Genomic DNA, 27,152 nt, shown 5'->3' on the forward strand with positions numbered 1-27,152 from the left:
GGATGTTGCGTTTTCTCATTTAAATGCCTTTTTAAAGAGCCAAGCCGCGTGCGCACTGTTGAGTGAGATCAGCTTTCCATCGCTCGCCCGGTGATCGTCTGGCAGCGTGACTCGACCGTGATGGATGGGACAAACAAAAACACGTGCGCCGTCTGCCGCAACCTCTCAACAACATTTGTCTCTTCGCCGAAGTGTGAAGTTTAACTTCTCCCCGAAGTGCGAAGTTTAACTTCGCACCAGAGAGAAAGTCGGCTTGTTTTCAGTAAAAAAAAAACGCGTTAACCTATTTTGTTTTACAAGCTTCAAATCTAGAATGAATATTTTTTTCTCCCCGAGCGGAATTACTTTGTCCCCGTACAAACACCGAAAAGCTTCTTCTCACTTTTGAGGTCAGATTTCCATGCTGTTGGCGGCACATATCTCCCGTGCTGAAACGCGAGTGAGGTTCGCATGTGGGAATCTGTCGGGCAGACGTTACAACGTGTTCGGCAGGACGGACGGGCAAATGCAACCTCCACGGCACTGCTGCAAACACAGAAACCCACGGCAACCTACGAGAGAGATAGAGAGTGTCTCCCTGTTGACTTGGACCTGCCAATGCCGAGTGAAGCTGTATAACAATAAAAAAAATATAGTATTCGGTTTGCCGCTGCTGAAGAAGGCTACACAAGTGGCGACATGTGCAGCGTGCGGTGGCGTATGTTAAGTTGTGCGTCGTGTGTGTGCGCGTGTGTGTCGACTACGGTGTGAACGTGACTTGCACCTCCGATGAGCACGGTTGGCGATGTACGGTGCGAAGGAAGTTCAAAGTACATTGCACGATGCCGGCACAATCTTGCCCCAATGAGCGACAATGAATGTGGCCTTCGGAAAAAACGCATCCCATCAGATGTCTGGCATGAGAAGCAGTCTTCTAGATTACTGGCAATAACCTCCAAGACCCAACCTCCCTTAACCCCCCCACCCAGCCCCTACTTCTAAACCCCTCACCCATCATTAACACTGCCTTGTAGAGGGGACAATATATGGGGGGCTGATGTTTCGGGCAACGAGCCTTATTCAGAGCCGCAGAGCAAAAGAGGGCAGTGACTGACGTACAGTTGTGAGTAGCACATTACACCGACGACTTTGAAGCCATTTCATAAGTGAGGAGTTGTGTTTTTAATGAGCTTATGAGAAGTCTTTTTGTTTATGATTACCAAAATATACCCTTGTGTATAAATTGATGTAATTGATGTAACTGCACCATAGCGAGCAAATAACCGCTGAGGTATCCATTGTTTTTCTATACAGACACTGTGTAGTTATACTGTACCGTGTTTAACACCAGAGGAGGATTACTCGTTCAAATCCTCACTAGAAATGTACTTTTAAAGGCTGAGACTGCTGTTCTCACAAATGCACGGTAACAAAAGCAGTCTTGGATACTACGTAGGGTCCATAACCCTAAATCCTAACCTTCAATCATAACAGCTGACCCAAAACCCCTAACTCCAACCGCAAATCATAACACCTAACCCTAAACCCTAAATACACCAGCCTCAAATAAAACCTTGCACACAAGCTGAACGTTGCAGAGCATCCCTTCACATTTGATGAAGTGAAAGCAAAAGGAGCGACCGGGGACGGTCTGTGGCTGAATGGGAAATCTGGCGTGTGGATACAAAAAAATAGAAAAATATCTGCGCACATAGCGTCAGAGACTTTTGTTTCCCGATGTCTGTGGGGAAAGTAACGCGGTCACTTTATTTAGCTACCGTCACACTGGTCGCTCCGTGCGGTAATGGGCAGCAGCACACTGTGCTTGCAATCCAGAGGTCGGCTCTTCCATGCCATATCACGGTGTAGTCACGTAGGTAAAAAATGAAATTAAAATTAATTTCATTTTTTACCTACGTGACTTTACCGAAAGAAGTAAGAGTATGAATCCTTGCAGTCACGAAAGCTTCAAATCTAGAATTAATATCACGGTGTGTCAGAAACAATGGAACACGTTTTTCTTTTCAATCCCCGTTCATCTACACTCCGCCCCCTCTCTCTCCTCCTCCCACACCACCTCTGTCCACCCGGCAGTACGAATAGGGTAGAACGCAATTAGTCGATCGGAAGGTTGTATTTAGTGGGGTCAAGTATGGGTACTTCCACCTATTCCAACACGTCTGATCAAGATGGAAGAGTAGACAAAATACCCAGTGTAGATCTCCATCGAATTGAGACCCTCCCGCTAGCGGTGGCAGGAGAAAGCGCTTGCAGGGCTGCGCCTTGACCGCCAAATCCGTCACCATCTATCGCAGGGAGCCCTCGCAGAATCCCCACACAGTGGCCATTCGAAGTAAAGTGATGCCCTTTGGAATGACCACAGAAGGTATTCCGGGGGGGGTGGAGGTGGGGGGTATAGGGGAGGAACATCTCCCCACCTCTCCACTGCTGGCCCCCCACTGAGTTGGCGATATGATGCGAGTGACATCGGGGATACAAAAAAAAATGTGTTGCTCTTCACACCCTCATTCCACAAGAGGCACTGGCAATGAAATACATTGGCGCTAGATCTTGATTCGTCTTGTCACACAGTTGTTTCATGCCAAGGCAGTGTGTCCTACTGGATATTTGAATTACATGTACAATCAAGTATTCACTATATATTACTAAATCAAATGATAGTAATTTACAGCCGTTTTGTCAGTCGACTGCCGGATGAAGGCCTCCCCATACCGTGTCATGGAAGCTGTTTGGCCATACTTGACCACGCTGATCAGTGCAGGAATGGCTCAGGATCGCTTCAGATATCACTCGCCTTGGCCCAAGTCAGGTCGCTGGGTTCAAATCGGAGTGCGCTAATCACTGCATCGCCGCTCCTGCCGGGGGGACATGTATAATTCATGATGACTGTATTTTCAAACTCTCCACGATGGAGGCGGCACACGGACGTGGCTAGGACTCAATCTCTCCGCGGCCACATTCTCACTGCACTCGAACACGTTTTTGCGGCGAGGAAAGTGTCTGCGAATAAATTGTCCTCATGATGAATCGCAATTTCCGATGCACGACCATCCTACGTGCGCGGAGCGAACCGACCACGCATCGCGAAGCGAGCCGTGTTGAGCGGCTGTGCGTTTACCACCGTCGCCTGGATTCGCGTTGCACACGCAGCTGCCGAAATGCACAAATGAATCAAATCTTATCGTCTTTATCGTCAACCCGACTGCTGGATGAAGGTCTGTCTCTGCCGGCGCGGTCTCTCGTGGTTCTGCGGTGGCACGGTCCATCTCGCTGCTCGACGTGAACCGGTGTCATTGGTTTTTGTCGCTCCATCTCTGCGGTGGACGTCCTCAGAATTGGAATCGTTATTTATCCTCGTGAAATCCGATGAGCTGTGAAGCTCTTTGTCACGTCCGCCGGGGCGTGTTTCCCTCCATTGGCTGCCGTTGTGTATTTTTAAGTCAAAACAGGGCGGCGCACAATGATGAAGCCCATCCAATCACATTTACAATCGGGGTCATACTGTGACAACGGCACAAACAGCAAAGCACACAACGACATTAGTGGCTGGGCAGAAGAGACAATGCAATTTTTTGCCAAATGGCTAGTTTCCTATAACTCGTGTGAATATACGTTCATTTGAAAAAAGGTCGACCATTTCTCGTCATGGCAACTCAGTAAATCGGTAAACATGTATCCTGTCTCTTTACTATGGAGAAGGAACATTGTCCACACAAATGTACCTTTTCTTTTTGCTGTACAGCATTTCTGACGAGTTAATTGTATTCAGTATATGGGGAAGAGTGGTGGCGCATTGGCTAACACACTTTGCTGTGCACCCAGCGAACTGAGATTGATACCCGTCGACGATTAACATCAGCGGCAAGCGATACCTGAGCTGGTCCTGGGACACCCCCCCCCCCCCCCGAACCCTCCGCCTCCATTGACCAGCATGGCGAAGTATGGTCAAAATAACCCCAACGATTGACAGGGTATGGAGAGAGGCCTTTCAGCAAGCGGTGGAATTACAAAGGGCTACACGTGCCACATTTTGTGTATATATTTCTGTTGGTAAGGCAGCGCGGGGTTTGAATACTTGATCGGACGAGAAACCCGGGAATCCCACGTTGGACCGGCTGTGTTTTTCTTTTTTTTTACTTGCAGAAGGTTCCTGTTTATCGAAAAAAAAATAACCGACAGGACGTGACTGTTGTTTCCACGGAATGCCCGGTGTCCCGTGCACGTGCTGGATCAACCCAGAATTCGCAAAGGACTCGAGGCAGATGTGCCATGTGGATGTTACACGGTTTGGATTGAAAACTGTAAAGCAAATTCGCTGGTTTTTAATATCAAACGGAAACTGGGGTTTTTTTTTCTCTTTTGCTGCACGCTTGGACTGGAAATTAAAAGCTGGAGACGACAACCTTTTTGGGCGATGCCTATCGAAAAGCGTGGCACGGAAGTGGAACAAAAACTTGAGTCTTAACTTGCGTCTGCCCTAATGTGTATCAGATATTTAACAAACGGTTTATCCTTTCAATGTGAAGCAGCTGTCCACGGACTTTTCAACTTTACTTGGGGGTGTAACGATCCAACACTGATGATTTGTCGCGATACAATTCAAGAATCGATTTGTTCATCATTATGGGAAATGTCGAGGCCCTCTCACTGGCTGCTGTGGTTGCCTTCACCCATTATAGACAACAACAACAACGAGATACTAATCTTATACATCGATTCCTACACCCCGAAATTTGACTGTGTTGCACTGCAATACAATTTATTTTCCAAAAAGCTTCGAAATGTGACCGCATCTCCAGCCACCGTATAAACGCTGTCACATGCAAGTGTAGGGACGCAGCAACTGGTACAGGAGTACTCCTCTTATCCGCGACCCTATTATCCGGGACTCCTATTGTCCAGGAGAGCTGTTGGGGGATCTGAAAAAAAGTGGAGGGAATATGCGGATAAGCTCACAGATAACAGAATACGCAATGTGCGTCACCCACATCACCGTGAACAAGGGGAGCAGTGCAATTCTAATGGCGTATCGCCCCTGAATTTCATCAGACCGTTTCTTTCCTTGCCTGCTATCCCTCTGGGATTGACCAACAACCCCTGGGTGTACACAGCTGAGAGCAGAGTGTTTGCTTCTTTGCTTTGCTCAAGTATGGCACGCCGCAATGTGTCCCAATTCTTGTCTAAATCTGGAGAACAACTGTGGGAGCACAACGGACATGTGAACAACAGGTGCGCCGTTCTCCCCGCAGCCTTCATTACCCTCGATCACGTTAAGCGATCGCAACTTCAAATGTCGTTCTCATCCTCCTAACCTTAACAATGTGCGAGTGGTGGCGGTACGGTTAGCACATGGCGCTAGGAACCAGCGGTGACCTGAATTGGATTTCCTGGCCACGGATAATATCGTTGGCGATTACTTGAACCAGTTCTGGCCTCTTCGCTCTCCCCCCTCTTCAAAATCCATATAATTTTTGTCAAACAATCGCATTGACTGTCATGGCATGGTGGGCCTTCCACATTACACTCAATTAGACATTTAATAAATTAGACATAAGATTTTTCTCCGGGCCCTCCGCGTTTTTCCTTCCACATTTAGAATCATGCATTTAGAGTTTTTGGCTGCTATAAATGTCCACGTGATGATGATGATGATAAGCTGCTTCGTTGAGCTATCATTTGTGGCCAGGTCGCTTCTGAAAAAGAGCTATATAGCTCAGTGGGCCTTACCTGGTAAAATACAACCAGTTTCATTTACTTTACATGTATCGTATCGACAGCACGGCATGTTTTATACAGCATGGTAAGAAAAATTAGTGGGAGAATACGGTACTAAATAAAGAGAAAGGTGTAGCCCTGCAATGTCTCGATGGTGCAGAAAAAGCAATGAAGAATCCCTTCATATACTCGGCATTGAGTGATGAAACATAGATGAAAGACATCTCAAAATTAGGCGTTAATATATTTGTGCACAGATATGGGAAATGCTATTGACTTAGAGTAATGAAGTTAATGGCTCTGTGTTCATGCTTGCATATCGTAGTTAGTTTTTGCGAAAAACTAAATATGTTAAATTAACTCAAGCTGGAATGACTTGTCATGCTTCCATAAACATACATCGACTTTCTGAAAAAATCTTTAAGAGTGACATGGGCACAGAAGAATGCAAGGACGTGTAGCTGATATTGAGCTCAAAGCCACAATTATGTTCGTGCACAACAAAAACCTGTTTGGAATCGATCCATATATGAATTCAAATGAGGATTTTTTTTTTTAGCTGGGCGGTGTTGGCCCATGCGTGTAATCCGGCACTGGGGAGGGCACGGGTTGGTGAATTGCGCAAATGTCGTGAAACTCTCTTCCCGTGGGCGTCGGAACAATGCAGTACAGTAAACCAAATGTGGACTCGACCTGTTATGTCTGTATGGGATCGTGTTTCCCCCTACAACGCGTGGGGTTTTTTTCCAGGTGCTCTGTCTTTCTCCCACATGTAAGCACTCATGAATTGACCGAAAACACCTTAACACATAGAGGACCGCAAAGCTTCGGCTATTGTTGTCGCCGGCTCACCGCGTGGCTGCTGCTGCCTTCCCTGCTCTTCTGTGATTCCTCCGTGCGCCTTCGAATCGCTCCCTGTCTCTCTCTCTTCGAGAGCGAGCGAATAACTGAGCGGCTCGTTATAAAGTTGAAATTAATATTATCAGACATCAACTGAACAAAGGTCAGCACGGCAATTCTGCTATACATTCCTAACGCATCGCTGCTCCATCAACTCTTACTTCACAGTGCGTTCGCGTCGCCGGTAGGAAATATTGATGGCTGTATTTTTAAATCCATTCGTCAATTTATGAAATGTTTGAGTTACCAGATTATGTTGAGTCGACCTGGATAACAACAACAACAATATATTACAGCCATTCTCAAATTACCTAAGGCTTGAACGCTTTCCCACGCCATGTCGAAATAGGATTTTTTTTTACATACTTTCACCACACCTCAGTGTGGGTTGTTAAAGTTGGGAGGTGAAGGGGAGGAAATATTCTGATGTTACTTGCCACTGATGAGTTAAACTGGATTATCTGTTGCAAGTGAATATGTGAGCAGTGTCACGTGTCTTTGTTGGTTATTGACAAGAAATACAGGTAACCGCTGTTGGAAAACTGAACTTGTTCGTGAAGAGCAACAACACATTTACGCGTAGAGAATAAGATTTCGACCCTGTGTATATCATCTGCAGTAAGATGTGGATCATAAATACGGACATTGATGAAAATATTATAAAATCCGAACAGGTTGCAACGAAGAATGGAGAGGCGCATGCTTGCAATTACATTTAGAGACAGAAAGACAGAGATCGGAGATGAAACGCTGCAAGTTAGAGATATCACGGTTAAGAAGAGCGCTGTATACGAGAGCTTGGGCAGGACGCGTCACAAGAATAAGGCAGCGATCGGAGGTCACGTGGCAGCCAAAGGGGGCAACGCACCCGAGAAGATGCCAGTCGATGAGATGGGTCGATTAGATCAGCTCTGGCGCAGGAGCCAGATGGATCGTTCACATCGCAGGACCAGGAGAGATGGAGTGATGGCAACGGCTTTGGAGGGGCCGGTGCATTCAGCAGTAGATTAATCATAGCTGCTGGCAGTGATGCATTGGTGGGGGACTCATGCATCATTTGACTATTAATATTGATTCTTATGATCACGATACATTAATCGAGTCACGTATGTAAGAATCTTCTTTTCCTGTTGTATGTAATGGGTTCATACGATTCCCTTACAGCCACTAGAGGTCACTGATTTTGTTTTGTATCATTGTGACCCTGAATTGCAGAAATGTATAGTCGCAGCATGGAGTCTGATTAAATCATTACACTCCTATGATAACTTAATCCGGTACCCTACAAAATTATAAGTATGGAATACTGCTATGCTATGTAACCTCTTAGCACATGGAGGTTCTGGAGCTGTGAAATATCAACCAGAATCCTGTAACGTGAATTGGCAGGCATCACCAGGGAATGTGTTTGATACATTTTTTTGTTACAGCCCGTTTGTGACTTTTGGACATGTCAAAGTACTCCGCCCTAATTTTCATTCTAGCCTCGGCATGTCTCGACATCAAAGCGCAGTGAGTTGTTCTCCGCTGCCAAAGGAAACGTCAATTTAGCGTGTTCCAACTACAAACGCGAGCAATGCAGCCTACACAACAACACGGAGTTATCATTAAACAGTCCAACAAATTATGAGCCGCACACACATCGAACGTACTTTCTTGTAAATGTCGTGAGAGAGCTCAACACACACACACACGGCACTGTACCACGCTTTTCTCACACGTCATAAAGTTGTAAAGAGAACAGAACTTTGAGCTTTTAGCCCCTTGAGCGATCAGCGTCTGTGCGTGGAGCCATGTGGCAAGTTGTATATGCCTTTGCCAATTGTGAAACCGCCAAATGTGCCAGGCCACTCAATGAAAGCAGCAATCTGGTCAGACGGGTTGCTTCCTGGCCTCCCGTGTACAATCACACGTGACGCCGGCTGCAGGTAAACTTGCAACGACAACACAAAAATAATGACGATTAAATATCTCTTCCTTTTGACAGCCTCGCTGGGCCTGCCACAGCGCAGTGAAGGTGTACTGGTGGGGTTATTGACAATTCTTTGGCCCTGCGAGAGAGACACAGTTTAGTGGCCTAGTTCAGTTCCATTTGTGAACTCTTCTGAATTGCTTATGCATTCATGTACGTGCCTTGTGAACTCCTCTACTGTATAAGGTATTCTGCTTTAAATTAACGTTGTCCAGTTCTCTCCCCCAGGGCAGGTCCCATGGCATAAATTTTCTTCCCACCCTCCTACCCATCATCGTTCACCATCTTCACCTTGCAATGCCGCGGTCCGAACTCGGGTTATTGAGCCTCAACGCGTGGAGACGTTTGACCCGATGCTGATGTAGCAAATTTTAACATTATTCATATTATGCGGCAGTCAGACAAAAAGTGTTCCGTAAAATACATAACATGTGACACACCCATCCAGGATTGTGAATGTATATTACATAAAAATATACTTCACCACACCGGTCGCAGTGTGTCGGTGAAGAGGGAACCTGGGTACCGGTTCGGATATAAATCTCTACTGACGGCTAGCCGTGGTCGGGAATCATTCCACCTTGAAAAGTAGTGCCGTGTATATATATAGTGAATGATACCTATACCGCTAGACTCTGTTTGTATACTGCCTTATAACATCTGAAGGTTTCTTGTTTGCAGAACGAAAGTATTCGCTGAGCGCAAAGCAAAGACAGGCTTCGTCCAAAAGTTGATGCTTTGATAAAGGGACCAACATTTGCTCAGCATATATTTAGGAATTATGATGTACGGTACTGTACAACAGGTATAACAGGTAACGGGCAAAGCGACGCGTTCAAAGTACCCGATTCGGCCACGCTCGTTGACCTTTTGTGCAAAAGCACAGCGACATAACGACAACTCCTGCGACCCGCAGCCACGTCGTGCGTTGGACGGCTTGCGTTCATGGGGGACTGCAGTGTGGGTTGCAAAGCAGGCATGACCTATATGCATCCTGCCCAATAAATACATCAATAAATGCATTCGGCTTTTCTTCTTGGCAGTCATAGCATCGGCGGAGGTGTGAAATCCGGATTTTTACTCGGATGATGATGATGATGATTCTAGATTTGAAGCTTTTGTGACTGCAAGGATTCATATTCTTAGGTTTTTTCGGTAAAGTCACGTAGGTAAAAAATTTAAATTAATAAAAGTAAAATAAAAAATAAAATAAAAATCACGACGTTTCGGAGGCAACACAAGCTTCCGTCTTCCGGTGGAACAGTCACAGCACGATAACTGTATCTTCAGGTGGGACAGTCACAGCACGATAGCTGTATCGATACAGCTATCGTGCTGTGACGGTTCCACCTGAAGACGGAGGCTTGTGTTGCCTCCGAAACGTCGTGATTTTTATTTTATTTTTATTTTATTAATTTTAATTTTTTACCTACGTGACTTTACCGAAAAAACCTAAGAAGATGATGATGATGATGATTAATGTGGACTTACGTAATAGAAGTCATGCAGCCATGCAGCATGACTTGATCTGATTTCTGGAGTTAATCAGCGTCATCCCTGTGGACTCCGCTTGGGAGTGGAGGTCACAAAGAAACAAAATTTAGCTGCAGAATGCAATAACAATGTCCCTTACAGTGTTTACCCAGGAAAGCCTCACTGGGTCTCAAGGCTTTAATCAGGAGGGACTTACATAGGGATATTCTGTCAATTCCATCAATCAAATAATTATTTGGAATACGGGAAAAAAGCAGAGCGCACAGAGAAAGCTCATGAAAAATGTATTTCCTGTCCTGCCATCTAAGCCTAGAACACACTGCACATTACCAGCAGTTTCCAGCCAATCTCTCACCCAGTCTCAACCCTGCTTAACTTTTGAGATCCGAAGTGATCGTGTGCGATCAGGCTGACTAATCGTGGCGTTGGTCTGCACGGTGAGGTGGAAGGCGTGTGTACTCTGAGCCAAGGCTCATTCTACATTTCTTAGAAGCACCAGGATCTAAGATCTGAGTCTTTTCACAAACGAACAAACAAGTCCCACCGCAATATTTTCCAAGGGCCTGGCATGCTCTCCAAGAACGTACCAGGCTGGCATTGTCTAAGTGTAGTGGGTTCAACTGAGTCGCAGTTGAAGGACCTGGGTCCCAATCACGTGACCCCCCCTTGCCCCCTCTTGGGGGCCCTCTTTCAACTTAACCGGTCACGTGTCCTCCCGGGTCAACCAGAGTGCCATGGCCTCACAAGACCTTCCCATTCGGTCGGCACCCACACACCGTGTCCTGTAGGGCCGGCAATGCACTTACAGCATGGTGCCATCCAGCGCTGTTACTCAACGCATACCGTGCCCCTATAGGGCTGGTACTACACCCACAGCATGGTGACATCCAGCGATGTCACTACATGAGTACAAAGGTGTTGAGCCCTAATTGATCGGTTGAAATCCCACAGGTGGGGAGGAAAATCTATAGCCCTTTCCAAATTTTGTCCTACCTGTATAAATCACAAGTCTTTTTCTGTATCTGATTTTCTTCTCTGTGGAGGGTTGGGTTTTTCATTAAAGGCTGCATCCTCATAAACATGTTAAAGCATGGCCACGTCAACATATTTATCAAGTGAACCACATTTCAAAACAGAGTAAGACATTACAGGCCTCCCCGTACTGTGGTTGGTCATGGAGATTATTCGGAAATATTTCGCCGCACCGGCCGATGTGGTTTTGTGAAAACGCTCCACCTCCTGTTTTTTTTTATTGGACAAAACACTTATCCCATATGGAGAAACATGGCTGACAATCATCGTGAATGTCAAGAGTCTTTGTGTGCTTAAATGAGTGCCTCACACAAAGGGTATCTTGTGAATATTATTAAACAATCACGCGGCACATTGTGCACGCAATTAGTCATTGTGTGGTGTAGCTGCATGTGTGAGCGTTGCTTTACGTGCAAATTACAAAACGCTCCAGTCGTGCGTGCTTGACCTTGCTTCAATTGAAGTTGGTGTTCGATTTAATGCGTTCATGTCATGCCGAGGACGAATGGATCTGCTGCATAGGCAATTATTGCATAAAAACATTTGTTAAGCAGCAATGTATTTTTTTATTTGCCCATAATACATTTGGATAATTTCGGTGTTCTTACATCACGAAAATTTTATTGGAAAAGGCCTATATTTAGTACTACAATGAGCCAACAATGTCTGTGTGACCCGCACGTGACGTCACTCCACGTCGGCCAGTCCCCCTAATTAATACTCATGAACAGGTGACGTCCTCCACATCGAACAGCCCCTCTCATTAATAATCATTATAAGGTGACGTCTTCCAAATGGACACCCTCATTAATAATAATTAGCGTGTGACGTCACTCCACATGGGGGGGCGAGGTGCCTCCTCCCCCCTCCTCAGCGTCAACTTACAACCCTCACTACAAAGGCACAACCCTCACGTCACGCAATCTCCGTAACGCTGTTGAGACATCAAAGTAAAAAGGACGTCTTGATGAACAAGGGATTATAACCTTTACATGAAATAGGTCTGGGTCAACGCGGCCTTACAAATTGCACACGAATTGATGCAAAGAATATCACGTCGCGTTCTGCTTTTCGCTTGCAAGCTTCAGATTTACTGAAATACACCCGTCCTTGGACGGACAAAAGGCTAGTTATGATCTCCTTTTCTTAATTCATTGTCAGTGACTCGCTTACATTTCTTGTACTTTGCAATCCAATCGGCTTTTTTTATTGTTGTAACTTTCTGACCCCGTCCCCACTATACATCTGTGACACACACAAAAAAGAGATTTATAGCTCTTGGGATTCCTCCAGTCTCGATACAGATTGTGATTCCGATCGATTCTTTCTCTCTGCTAAGTTTCTCACCAGGGTTGTTTGGCCATACTTTACCGTGCTGGGTCAGTATGGATTGGTGAAAGAGGGGGAACCCCACACAACCGGTTCAGATATCATCCGCCGCTGGCATCAGCCCTCGACTGGACATCTGTGAAAAAGAGCTTTAACGCTCATCGGATTCCTCCAGTATATATAAAAACAAATATTCTGACTGGGAATCAACCTCGGGTCGCCGGGCTCGGAGCGCAATTCTCTGACCACTGTTGCCGCCGCTCTCTTCCCTCGTGAACGAAGGCATGTCCACATCAAGCCGGTGTGAACTCTTTCTGAACTCTCCACGCCAGCATATCCAAATGGTTAAACAAAGATGAGAGTGGGCGTGGGGCAGAGCGGAGGAAGTGTTGGCGGCCGTGATTGTCCATAGGGCTCTCATGTGCGGCGTGCACAACCACGTGCGTTCAAGACAAAGTTGCATTAGGCTCCGGCAGGATGTTGCAGACTACGAGTCGGGCACTCTGCTTAACTACATTAAAGTGCACATCCCGTGGATTTTATAGATATTGGTGAGCCATTGAGGAACACCATGGGGCCAATGCAGTTTGTGCATGGCTTCAAATATACATGAGTAATTGCCAGAAGAGGGCCTTGAAAACAGCTGCCACCGTGGATAGATGATATTATTGTTACAGTATTATTGAGTACACAGATGTGTATGGGATGTGTTTTTTCCTGGAAATGAAGATAACTGGAAAATCGTAATTAAAATTAATGACTTTATATTATGTCTGCTGTTGAAATCGTCGAGTTTGAATTTCAATTTAACACAACTGCTGATTTTGTTTGGATGGGACAACTCACACACCCATCGTATTTATTACACATTAGAGTTACAAGCTCCAGGATGAACTTCAGAAACCTCTCTTTATCATTCTCATAATCAGCAGCAGCAGTAGCAGAGCCATGATCAATCCACTGCTGGATGAAGGCCTCCCCAAGCCGTCGCCAATCCTATTTGCAATGCAACAATTCGAAATCACTAATCCACGCTGTTATAGGGAGAGGGAATGTGCTATTGCCAGATACGTTAAGCTGCCTGTATAGACACACACATAAATAACTTGATATTCTTGGTTCTTTCGGTAAAGTCACGTAGAAGGCAAATAATAAAATAATATAAATATAAAACAAGAAAAATTCTCACGACGTTTCGACTGCAACACAAGCAATCATTATCAGGTGTGAAATCCAAGGCAAGAAAATTTTTAGTTTTATATTTATTTTTTTCCCTTCTACGTGACTTTACCGAAAGAACCAAGAATATGAATCCTTGCAGTCACGAAAGCTTTAAATAAATATAAAATACTTTGTTCATTCCCCATGAATAAACGCAGGTTGATATTTGTTCTCCTTTCTCTGCAGCCCCGATGTAGAACGGTTGGCTACGTACGGTGCGACAGAAAGGTCAACATAGGTACAGTTAAATGCGGATAGTAGGATATTTATTCCACCACTAATGGGTTATTCCGCTTCTCGGGACAATCAGCTTGTGTTCAGGTGCTGGGTGGATTAATACATCGCAGGATTGCAATAGATAGCGACAGCTTTTTAGGGCTCCTTCATTAATGGATAGATCATATCCGATTATGAAGATGATGATGATGATGATAACCATGATCATGCGAGCAATATGAAGAATGGATGTGTGGTTAATCCGAAGATCCTCGGATCGATTCGGATAATAATGGACAACCTCTGGTCAAAAAAACCTGAGCTTGGCGGTGGAAAAATTAACGTTGGCGTGTAATCCCGGTCGGCCTGGCGTGCTGTCATATTGAAGAAAGTTGACTGTGGGTCCAGAGTGTTGACCGTGAGTCGAACACTCGCTGCTCCGAGCCCATGTCTCTGGCCTTGGTAATTCTTCTGCCAGATCATTTGTTAACCTGTCCGTGGTGGGTTCATCAACCTTGGCGCTCGGCGCATCCCCCTCCTGCTTCGCCGAGTCACTTCAATCAAGTGATGAACGCAATCGGCACGCTGTCTTTCGGCGCAATCAAAAAATCAACAACAACCGCTGTAATTCGTTCGCAACAAAATCGCCTTTGTAAACTGGACAGATGTATAACGCCGCCACAATATTCGCGCGAGGTAACGTTTTTTGGCGATTGCTATCGTCTCGTCAATTTTTTTCAAGCAAAGGAGAAAGTCCGGTTACCCAGAATATCTTTCTATGAATTGTTCAATTATAAAGCAGTCTGTGCTCATGGCAACGTGTACTTCTGCATCACTGCTAACGCAGTCCCCAAAATGTCATATTCACCTGATATTTCATGCGTAACTGTATATGATATATACATATAGAGCCATAATAATAGGGTTTTCCCCCTTTTTTCTGGCAACAAAACTGAATACCTTTTTACAAGGATTCATGTCTGCATTAACCACAATACTTGCAGTCAAAATCTAAACAAAAACATACTATAATAATATATGCATTGATATATGTCTTTGAGCTGTACGCCTTTTGGCGTCCTCTGGTCGAGCACCAATTGGGTCGAGGCTCAATAGAAAGACGTCCCTTGGTGTGGACCAATCAGTTTCAAGGACAATGCATATATTATCATAGTGTGTTTTTTGTTTGCATTTTGACTGCAAGTATTGTGGTTAATGCACACATGAATCCTTGTAAAAAGGTTTAAGTTTTGTTGGCAGAAAAAATGGGAAAACCCTATTATTATATTTTGGTACTGGCAAAGGAGGTCTAATGACATATCGAGCCAGTTTTACATAGGACAAAACAGGTGAAACACATCGCATTGGCGATTTGCTCCATTGTTACTGATCGAGGAAGTTACAGTTGTGTGACATCAATCGGACATAATTGAATATCAGTTCGAACATGAAATGGGCCCACGCTGCGTTATACACATTGTACAATGGTGTCCGGTGCTGTTCGTTCGCATGCAAGTGCATTTCTACAGCTATAGAAGCGACGGAAATGAGGGATTTGAGAGTCAGGGAGGACCCCAATGTAAAGGAACCCCATGCACTTTGTCTTCCAGCCGAAGCTCTTGGCCAAGGATCTTCTGGACCTGGTGGCCTCTCATTTCCAGCTCAAGGAGAAGGAGTACTTCGGCCTGGCCTTCACAGATGAATCGTAAGTAGCCGTGACACACGAGCCCAGCTTCACACCACTCCATCCCTCCCCCTCCATCCTTTGCTAAATGTACGTTTGTATGTTGAGCTTATTTTTCACCGTACGTAGCCAACCGTGCTGAACAGCCCCAGGGATATATTCAAGTCTGCTTTGAAAACCCATTTCTCTAAACTGCCCTACCCTCTTTGGTCGGTTGCCCTGGTTCTGTTTTTGTTTCCTGCTTTGAATGTATTTTTATTATTAAGTGTGACCATTTCTTTCATAGTTTTTCGTTTCCACCCCCCCCCCCACCTCTTTTCACGTACACTCAAATCGTGTTGTCGGCATCCTGTCGTGAGAACTCATCAGCTAGCGGTGCATCACCCTGTGTCGGAGAATGTGCCTGAAAGGTGACGTTTCAGGGCTACCTGTGAAGTCACTTTGTGAGGCCTCTTTAAACACAGAGATTGCACATCAAATTGAAACGTTTTAAGGTTTGGGAAGGTAGAATCGGGCCAAATTGAGTGGAAAACCCAAATGCAATCCATTTTTCATGCAGTCACTACCGACCAGACAAATCTCATGAAGTCACTTGACGTAAGAACCCAGTTTAGCCATGGGTGTCAGCCCCGTCACAAACCCGGGAGATCAGCAGCACCAGCTCAGTGCTCTGTCCCCGGAGCCATCCGTCCACATGAAAGTGTTCACTTTTAAACATTTTTTTAAATGTGAAGAGGTTTAAAAGCTAATTAAATTCATAGAGCGTCTAAATGCAACTTCACACACACACAAGCACACACAAAAGACATCCCATATTTTCCAGCACGGTTGTTGGGGCAAATGCTGTTCGCAAGCATCTATTAAGGCCAGCATGACACACACACACAGAGGGAGAGTGTTGCCAGCACCACACACCCCCAGCCTTCACGCAATCCACAGTGCTTTTGTTGACCTCGCAAGACCATTTACTTATTTTAAGCTGGGGTCAACACAAACATGCACTCGGAAAGCCTGTTCATTGCTTCACATGGTAGTATTTGTCCCGAATGTGACCTATTTGACTGACTCGGGTCATCGCAGAAATATTTCGTTTCTTAAAAAAAAAAGTTTTCATAATAATGGCCAAATAAGGAAAACCTCACCGAGTTCCAAGACTTCTCTTCTGGAGGATCTTCTTGCATTGGGATGCGTGGCCAATTCCTTTCACGAGTGTTTGGCTTGGGAGGAAAACGCGAGTCCTCTACACAGAGAAAACACATCGCTCACAGCAGCGGCTATTGGCTAACCGTCGATTAAAGACGGTCACCGAATGGCGCGCTTTCAGATGCCCTTCTGAGGCCGTCTGGAACGCTCTTCCTCCTGACTATGCACGTTTAAATCTCAATTGAAAACTTATTTCTTTAGAACTGCTTTTTGTGTTAAGTTTGTTGTCCTTCCCCCGCACCTCCAATTAGCGCGGTTGGGTGCGTATGGTGCGAAAGAAGTTAAACATAGACATACATACCACGTTTTTGTGTGCACTCGCGATCTCCTGACCCCCTCCTCACAGCCTCGCACCTCCTTACATCACCTGCTAAGTTCCGTGGCCACGTAGCAATTGCTCTCTTTGAATCGGGGATATTGTCACAATGCGGGTTCATGGAGTTTCCTATTACGTTGAATGCAGTGCATCGAGTGGCTGCAGGTTTTTGCACGGCCAAATCACGCTCAACGTGCACAAGTCGAAGAGAATCCTCGCACGCACGATTGGGACGCACGCGGTATTCGCGTAAGAATCTATTTTAACCGAGCAATCAATGCATCGTTACATCGTCATCGACCACGATCAATCCACTGCAAGTCATCGCCATTTGTCACTATTCTGCGATTAAAAGAGCCGCCCCCTGCCTGGGAAAATTGAGACCCGAAAAAAATCAATAATTTTTCGAAAGCACGTCCACAATTCTGCGAGAGTTCACCAGATCACAGTGCGAGGTATCCACAAACGGTGAGCATTTTTATACGTTGCGTCTGATGTGGGATTTTTCATCTCGATATCTCAGCATCTGTGACCCAGCGAGGCCATCATGTACAGGAAGCACATTGTCCAGCCCCTCTTTAGGAAGGCAGTTTTTTTTTCCCCCAACCAGGATGTCGCTCGGGACCCAAATGGCAGCGCGTTGGTTTCCTGCGGAGCACTTTAGACGGCGGTGCTGGTGTACTGGTTGGTCATCTCCGGATCCTAGCGTCGTTCCCATAGCCGAGGCGAACGCCCCCCCCCCACCTATGTCTTGACTTTTCCTCTTTCCTTCCTGTGCCTGTTTGGTAAACCACGTGCTCACAGCCGCGTGCTGCCTTCCCTTGTCGTGTGCCGACGCTGATGAGTGCAGAAATCGGCCGAGTGACGCGTGAGGTTTTAATGAAGCCTTAACGTCGCTAGGATTGCGAACTCCTTTTTAAATGAAACATCTTGAAATTTTTAAAAATCACTCAAAGTAAATAGTTCTTTACACGTGCTGTTTAAGTTACACCGAGTGATATTGAGTCTGTTGCTTAATATTTTTTCTCGACCTTATCAGCCATTATCTATCCACTGCTGGATTAGAGCATCCCCAATCCATCGCCATCTCTTAAGTCTTCTCGTGATGCAATGATCTAAATAGCTCCTGCTGATGAGCTGATTTTCTCGTTCCATCTCCGCGATGAACATACGACTATTGCATCGTGAAATGTGAATCATAAAAAAAATTATTCAAAATTGTTCACGCAGGCTTTCAAAACGGATCGACTAGGAATGAGCGAGTTATTAGATAACGTGCATGAATGTACCAATGACATCATAGCATCTGCCTAAGGACCCGAATCAGGGAAGCTATTTTGCTCGAGGTCTGAGCCGTTGACCTTAGGATGCTGCATGTAATCTCCAGCGAAACGTCGTTACCCATTGGAATGTTTGTGAGATTACTCTCCAACACACCGGCGTTTGAGTCACGTGGTACTTTTATGAATTGGCCGTCGGGTGGAGGAGGCATTACGACACATTTTTTCATGCTATCCAACCCAAAAAGCAAGGAGGTTTCCGCCCGTTTTGGGGTACCGTGGATCAGCTCTTTACCCCACAGCAACTCCTCCAGAAGTCACGGGAGTACGCCCAACCTGTCCACGTGCGCTTTGCGGACCTGCAGAAGGCTTACGACCGAGCACCTCGCGAGTTGATGGGGCAGGTGATGCTCGTTGCTACGCGCGATCAGGTTGCTGTACAAGCAAAGCGCGAGCCGGGTCCGGCATGCCGGACATCTCACTGAACCCTTCCCAGACCAGGTCGGGCTTCGTCAAGGCTGCGTGCTATCGCCGTCGTTGCTTATCCTGTTCATGGATCGACTGACGAGACGGTGCACGGTGGCCACGGGCATCAGCGTTGGCGGAAGGGAGGTGTCAGCCATGCTGTATGCAAACGACATCGTCCTCCTAGCCCCAACGCACGCCGACCTCCAGAATGCGCTGGACAGCTTTGTGGCGGAATGCGAGGTCGTCGACATTCGCATCAGCACCCCCAAAACCAAAGACCATGACTGTGGCGCGGACCAGAGTGGCAGAGCCCCTCTTCATCAATGGGGAAGTAGTGGTGGAGGAGGTCGAAGGCTTCCGGTAAATCGGGGTGTATTTCTCGAGGGATGGAAGAAGGGAAAATGAAACTGAAGCCCGGATCAGAGCGGCGGCCGCAGCGATGCGGACGATGAAGCGGTCTGTGATCTCAAGACAGGAGCTGAGCCTTCAGGCAAAGCTCTCGGTTTATTGGTCAATATTCGTCCCGATCCTGACCTATGGCCACGACACCTGGATCCTGATGGAAAGGACACGCTCAAGGGTGCAAGCAGCAGAAATGGGCTTCCTGCGCAGGGTGGCAGGGCTCTCTCTCCGGGATCGGGTGAGAAGCACGGCTATCCGCCAGACTCAACGTCCAGTCTGCACTATTCAGCGTGGAGCGAAGCCAGCTACGGTAGGATGGGTCACCTGCTAAGGATGCCGAAAGAAAGACTCCCCCCACGGGAGACGTTCGAAGGACGTCCTCCAGGCAAAAGACTCAGAGGCCGCCTGCGATCGTGCTGGAAAGACCGGGGAGGCGGTGCCGTCTGGCCAAGGAGAGACCGGCGATCCGGGAGCCACAGTTGATGCCGCTGGCAGAGGACGGGGCAGGATGGAAGGCCTTGGTGGAGTCGTTGCCCCAGCGGCCCCATTCAGTTATGAAAAGGGGGCCGATATTATTCTTTGGGTCTTTCGGTAAAGTCACGTAGATAACAAAAAACTACGACGTTTCGATCGCAACACAAGCAGTCGTCATCAGGAAAATGATGACGATCGCTTGTGTTGCGATCGAAACGTCGTAGTTTTTTGTTATTTTCTTTGAACCTATCTACGTGACTTTACCGAAAGACCCAAAGAATATTCATTCCTGCAGTCACGAAAGCTTTAAGTCAGGGGCTGATATTGATTTATTTATATGATTTTACTGGCATGATGACAGGTGTGGTTTCCAATTTGATTGAAATTATTGTGGGGTGGTGGAAATTTTACATTTCTACAATAGGGATGAGTCTTTCCATAGGACATCCATTGTTGACTTCTCACAAAGTGAGTACTCAATTTATCAACTCCAGAGGGTTGAAAGGCCGAGTTCACTCTTAACCAAGATTTTAACTCATCACCTTCCAATTGCGAGCTGCACTCTAATCACTGTGGTACCGGGCCAGATGGTATTGGCGCATCAATACTGTAATATACTGCATGTAGTGGTGCTGTATGGTTTATTATATACTCCGCTGTCAAGTGTCAAATGTTAGCCAATAGTTGGCCTGGCCTCACATTGAATGAATGCATTCCTTGTAAAGTCACATCAGCCAATATCGTGAGTAACGAAGATTTTTCATCAATATTAATAGACCCGAGTACGTAATATAGGCCTCCCCGGGGTGCCCTCGCTCAGTTTCCAGTAATTCTGGGCTCCCACTTAAAGAGTTTCTCACCGAGGCCGATGCCTGCTGGCTCCGCTCGCTCGCTCGCTCGCAGAATTGATTGCTTTCTTTTTACGAGCTTGTGTGCTGCCGTGGAGTTAATGGTCGGTGCCCTGGACTTGCAGTCTCCCGGCGCGGCAGTTGAAACAGTGGGGCGGGTTTGTTATTTTCTTCCGCCTCGGTCCACCCAGCAGTATAAATTAGTCGAGCTGCGGGCTTGCGTATGGGCGTTAGGGTATGGATACGCGCTCGGGATTGCAGGATGTCTAGCCAGCATGGCAGCGATTCCTGTCGAGGGGCTGTTTTTAGCTCTCGCGTGAAGGGCCTTCCGCCAGCAGTGGCATGGCCCGCTGAGTACAGGCTCCGCGCCTTCTTACCTCTCAGCTCGTGGAAGCTTTTAGAAAACGAATTGTGGACGGAAACAAAAAGAAAATGCGCGTAACCCCTGCCATCTTGCGAACCGTCATCTTTCCCCACCTTCGAGCGTTGCTTGGCCGTCGGCACATGTGGTGAAATACACGGGGGGAAGACGGGGGGGCGGTCGCTTTCGAAGGTACATCAGGAAGGACGGGGCCCACGTAAGGATGCTCGCCTACTGCGCGTAACGCTCGGGTTCCTATAAACGTCTGCCAAGTACCACTCGGCTCGATAAACAATGTTTGCATGAACAGTGCACGGTGGCATCGGGTCAAAGCAATCGCGCACGCTGTCTGCTGTTAGAAACTAAAAAAACAATGTACGCATTGATTGATTCACTCGTATATGCAGAGTAGAACCCCTCTTAACGACCACCCGTGTTAACGACTAATCGTTTCGCGACGGGCCTCCATAGAGACCAATGTGTAGTGTATAGTGTAGTGTATAGTAGTGTATAGTAGTGTAGTGTATAGTGTACTGTATAGTGTAGTGTATAGTAGTGTAGTGCCTCCATAGAGCCCAATGTGTTCGCTTACCGACCATTCCCCTGTTAACGACGGCTGTTGTGGGTACAGTAAATATGAATGAATGCATTTATTAACCATGTTTATTTTAATATTATGTATTTAAAATGTTGTTCGTATCTTTATGGAATAATATCCATTGTTTAAATATTATGAAGTACGTTTTTTGGGTGAAAAAGGGTAACTTTCGATGCTATCTGAACGAATTAAGCCTTTACCGTGTATTTTCTATACTCGCTTAACGACCAAATCGCTTGACGACCGGTTTCGTGGAACCAATCACCGTCGTTAAGAGGGGTTCTGCTGTATATGCGTTTGGGATACCGTTCTCTGGTGTAATGGTTAGTACACGAAGGTTCGATTTCCTGGCGTGGCAGTTGAAGCAATGGGCACGTTTGTTCGATCCCCGCAGTCCAGAGGTCGCAACTGGGTACCCGATACCCGTACCATACCCGATACCCGGCTACCCGTACCCAGCCGGGTACGGGTACCCATTTGCGACTCTGGTGTGGCCGGGTACGGGTACGGGTAGACCGTGAGTCACTGGTGAGTAACTGTTTGTCACTCATTTCCCAACGTCTTGTCTCTTCTCACAATTCAAGTTCCTAGAATCAACTCACCCGCGCCTGCAACATGGCTTCATCCCAGAGGTCGCAATCAGGTCCCCGTACCCTACCCGTACCCGGCCGGGTACGGGTAGGGTACGGGTACGGCCGGGTACGGGTAAGGAATCAAAACCCGTTTGCGACCTCTGCCGCAGTCTGTCTGCCCGGCAGTATTCTTGGGTGCACCATGGTCAGCCGATCTGCAGGTAGCGTTCACATGGACGGAGGTCAAGCGTGGGGGGTGGGGGGGGAGGCCTGGTTATGATATCACGTGTCAATGATATTAGCCCTATCCGCTGTGCCCACCACTCCACCCAGCATGTATTAAGTTCCGTCAAAGCCCATGAATGTCGCCGGCTTTTATTGTAACGTTTCAACGTAACTGTCATGTTGGCATCTTCCTGCATCCTTCCTGTATATTGTACAGCAGAATTATTTTAACTGTGCTATAAAATCTGGGAGCTAGCTTTTACCGTATGTGTGTAGCGAATGTGTTAAAAAAATTACAATTCCAGGAACATCCAATAATTTCCTGCCAATATTAATGTCCCCAATGATTGCATTGCGATGCAGTATACCTTGCTCCAACAAAGGCTTGCAGATACCAAACTAGTCTAAACTGTCATTTCCCCCATCCTATTCCGTCATTGTTAGCATTTTAACACGCAGGCTTTCGCGACCAATGTTATTCATTGTTATCATTATTTTATTTATGGAATTACCAAGTATAATATACATTTGAAATAGCACTCACTAAAGCAGTTTTTAAATGTCACGGTTCTTACCAATGTTAGGTTGAAGTATCGCAGCTTATATAAGCACTCTGCTCACAATGACTCTTGTGATTTATACTGCTTTCATAGAATCTTGGACTACTTTCAACAACTTGAAAAATCCGACAGCACGTTGTTAATGCAGGTTTACTTAAGTTGTGTGTACACACTATGACGATAGCAATGAGCAGCAACCGTTTGCTGACTGCAAACAATCACGCTGAACCATGGGAATTCTCCGTGATATTTGTTTCTCCATTTCAATAAAGACTGCGGCGGTAGTTCTGACTGAGGCAAAACCGACTAAAAGGAATAAACACACCGAGGGGGCCTGTGGCTCGCAGGCGGTAGAGCAAGTGGAGCCATCTCCACTGAGATCCTAGGTTCGACTCCACGTAGTGCCCTGCGGCTTCGACTGGAATCTCAAGTGTATACAGAGCAGGTTGATGGTTTCGGCACCTTTCGATTTAAAGCTTATTTCGTGACTGCAGGGATTCATTCAGGCTCTGTCGTCTCGACAGACCTGTTCTCCACCTGAGGACGGCTGCTTGCGTTGTGGCCGAAACGTCGTGAGAATTATTTTATTATGTTATATTTTTATTATTTTATTATTTCCATTCTACGCGACTTTACCGAAAGAACCAAGAAGAGGTCTCGGCACCGTTTCCAATATCTATGGGACCTCTTTGCCAGTATCAAAGGTATGAAAAATAAGAATGGGTTAGGTGCTGTCTGGCAATAAAACAGGTGTTAAGATCTTGATTTGAAGCTTTCGTGACTGCAGGAATCCATACTCTTTGGTTCTTTCGGTAAAGTCACATAGGTAGAAAAAAAAAATAGATCACGACGTTTCGATCACCACACAAGCAATCATCTTCAGGTGGGAGAGAGAGCAATCTCTCTCTGATTCATATTATAGCGCGCTAACCACTGTGCCACTGGTCCTCCCATTCATTGGCTAGGCATATCCACGGCCAAATATCCTTTGGACACAAATGTCCTGTAGCCAGACTGGGAAACCCTGTTTCTTCCCACCAAACATCCACGTGTTCAGACGCCTTTAGCCTTCTTTTGTCTCACTGTTGCATACGCGGAATTTAAAACAAGCAGCCGGCTCTTTGGAAAAGAAAAAAAAATGCTGTCGGACTGCAGGATCCAAGCTCGCTAATTGCTGAAGCGAAAACACGCCGCAATCACGCTCCACTGCTGGCGCCGGTGTTCTCGGGAGACCCTCGCGGACGCGCTGTTGTCAAAATTCGCGCAATGACACGTGGGGGGGGGGGGGCTCTTGTGTGCTGGGGATCCAAATGCCTTGGGATGAGCATGCCAGGGAGGTGAAGAGAAACGCACTGAACCAGGAAGCTCCACTTCTCTGGCAGAGCGTTGTCGAAAGCCCCTTTGTTGTCTCTGTTTTTGTTGGAATCGGACAAATAAACACCGTCGCTCTCTCGGCTCGAGAGGAAAGGTTTGAAGGTGGAACAGCACCTGCGTGCATGGCCGCGTTTCGGGGGTGGAGTGCCCGAACAGGAGATGTTAAGCTCTCTGATGTGTGTGTTTGGCTTCTTCTGCCCAGTGGTGTTCGGTGTGGTGGTGGTGGTGGTGCGAGAGTTTCGCTCCAGGAAAGCTTCCGACATCGTGCCGAGACAAACACGCGCTACAAACACGCGCCGCGGACACCGGAAAACACACGGAGAGCTGTAATAATAGAGCGACGAGCCGCAAAAACTCCAGAGGCCATGCGACCCCGTAAAAAAACAATAGCGTTACATTATTTTTACGAAGCAAAGGAGGACCGTTTATTTTTGCGTTGTCGTTTCAATCCCAACAATGTGCACGATTTTACCATGATTTTATTTAGTTCTTTTCACTTTTACACTTTTTTATTTCATTATTATTTTCACCTACGTGACTTTACCGAAAGAACCAAAGAGTATGGATACTTGCAGTCACGAAAACTTCAAATCTAGAATTGATTTTACCATCATTGATTGCCATCTTATTTGGTTGTTTAAATTTAATCCTCCACTTTTCCCCATCTGATACGAGCGAAGGTTGGGGAATGTCGTTGTGTGTCTGTCTGCAAGTTATTCGCAGGTGCTCGCAAACAGCACTTGCCCCAACAGTCTGTTAGGGCTATGAGGAAGATCTTTGTCTGTACTTGTGTCTATGTATTATGTTCAGTATGTGTGACTCTGTACATTGACGTGTCTATTTGTGTCTGTATGTAGGAAGCAGTAGTTTGGTAGTTAGCGCGCCGCACTACGAATCCGACGACAAGGGTTTGATTTCCTGTGCCAGCCTTCATAGAGCGGCACGGTGACGAGATGTTAATCACCTCTCCTGGTTTCTAGAAGGTTGTGGGTTCGATCCTGACCCAGATGCTTGTCTATTTGGAGTTTGCATCTTCTTCCTGTGATCGTATGGAATTTTTTTCCAGGTCCTCCAGTTTTCCTTCCACATATAGAAACGTGTGCAGAGTAATTTGGCTGATATACATTTCCACGTGAATAGCCACTTCGTGAAGTTATCATTTGTGCCCAGGTCGCTTCAACAATAGAGCTATATAGCTCAGTGGGCCTTACCTGATAAAAGAAAAAAAATAGTTTCGTTTATAGGTGCTCGCTAACAGCACTTACTCCTTCAGTCTGTTAAGGCTATACGGGAGATCTTTGTGTGTAAGGAGAATAGGGTAGGAGAGGTGGCGGGGATTTTCTGGTGCAAAGATAACTAAACTTCAGCTCGGGCATTCAGTGGCAATCGTTTTCAAACGAGGTGTTCCAACAACACGGTCGTCTTACGTGTGTTAGCGCGTAGTTAAAAAAAACGCGCTATTGCTCTCACGGTTGCCAAACACGCGTCCGAGTTTTGCAAACATTGTGGGCGTCCTCATGCGGGTTGTGCGTGCGAGTGCTTTCCCCGGTATGGAGGCGAATGTGCACAGCGAAGCCGATCTCTGTGAGCTTACTTGGCAGCAGGCGTAAGTGGGGCATCCACTCGATTGCTTTTTGCGTACGGGGCGGTATAAATCTACTCTCACGGCCGTGCCGGTGCCAGTGGTGAGCATATGTTGCTGCTGTTTTTGAGGCCTTGTTCTTCTTTGAAATGAATCGTGAATTAGCGGCGCCGCATATTTAATTAATTAAGTAATTACGTTTGTAGTTGTAATACAAAGTAATAGTGTGTTGCATATCTATCAAGGGTTAACAAGGTTCCTTGTAATAAGCTTATTTTTGTACACGTCACATCACGCAAATATTAACGGATGCAGCAATCAACCACTAACCAGATATTCCCTTCTCGTAAGTTGTGCATATTTGGAAAATACCATCCTTCCAAAATTATGTATAATAGAGAAGACTTTATTTTGAAGTCCAACAAGTCATTTTGCTTTACCTCTGGTCTTAGTCGGCTGCTGGATGAAGGCTTCCTGACACCATCACGCCGTGTCAGTTGTGGGAGGTTTTATTGGCCATACTTCACCACGCTGGTCAGAGCAAGCAGATGAAGAAACGGGTGGGGGAGGGGGGTGAAGGGCAGGACCTGTTCTGGTATCACTCGTCACCGATGTTAACCGTGGCCGGGAATCGAAAACCAGGCTGCCGGGCTCACGGTGCAATGCGCTAACCTGAAGCCATTACGGGATTAATACTCTTCAAATACAGCACAGTGCAATACTGTCATGGACTCTTGCAAACAGCAACACAGCAAGCCAGGGAGGTAATGTGTATATTGACAAAAAAACACAACCGTGAGCACCATGTTTAAAAAAGCATGCGTGAATATATTGTGACATTCAGGGCTGTGAAAATTGTGGGCTCATAGAAACGGTGACAATGAATCTAAAACAATTTGGAGTGTTGATCTTCTGTGCTCGTCATCTTTAAACGGAAGTGTACGTGTCTACTGGACATCTGTGAAAAAGAGCTTTATAGCTCATCGGATTCCTCCACTATAAATAAATATTCAGATTCTAAAAAATATTCGAAACCCGTTACTTATAACAGACCCGGTGGGGCAGTGATAGTGCAATGGGCTCAATTGCAAGGTCACACGTTAACATTTTGGTGGGGTTCAACCGAACCTTTCATCCTTTGAGGGTTAATAAAATGAGAACCGTTTTGTTGCAAAGTCTAGAACAGTTCTATTGACACATTAATCAGCGTAATTCTACCACTGGCTCAGTCAGAGCTGTAAACAGAAGATGAGCACCTCCCACTGCTCAAATGAGTGGGAAACGACTCTGATTTTCGCATGTGTACAGATGAAGCATTTGTTGAAG

General features: G+C 46.3%; 1 protein-coding gene across 5 annotated transcripts in view; it reads left to right on the forward strand.

Moving 5' to 3' along the window:
- Positions 1 to 27,152, forward strand: part of LOC144943734 (FERM domain-containing protein 4A-like) — a 240,914-nt gene that overhangs the window by 107,023 nt on the left and 106,739 nt on the right. For all 5 annotated transcript variants that reach the window (XM_078871519.1, XM_078871518.1, XM_078871516.1 and 2 more), the window contains exon 3: positions 15,490 to 15,584. In XM_078871519.1, coding sequence (XP_078727645.1) covers positions 15,490 to 15,584 — 95 coding nt within the window. The remainder of the gene's footprint in view (positions 1 to 15,489; positions 15,585 to 27,152) is intronic.

Source organism: Lampetra fluviatilis, chromosome 32 (genome assembly GCF_964198595.1).
Source record: "Lampetra fluviatilis chromosome 32, kcLamFluv1.1, whole genome shotgun sequence".
NCBI lineage: Eukaryota > Metazoa > Chordata > Hyperoartia > Petromyzontiformes > Petromyzontidae > Lampetra > Lampetra fluviatilis.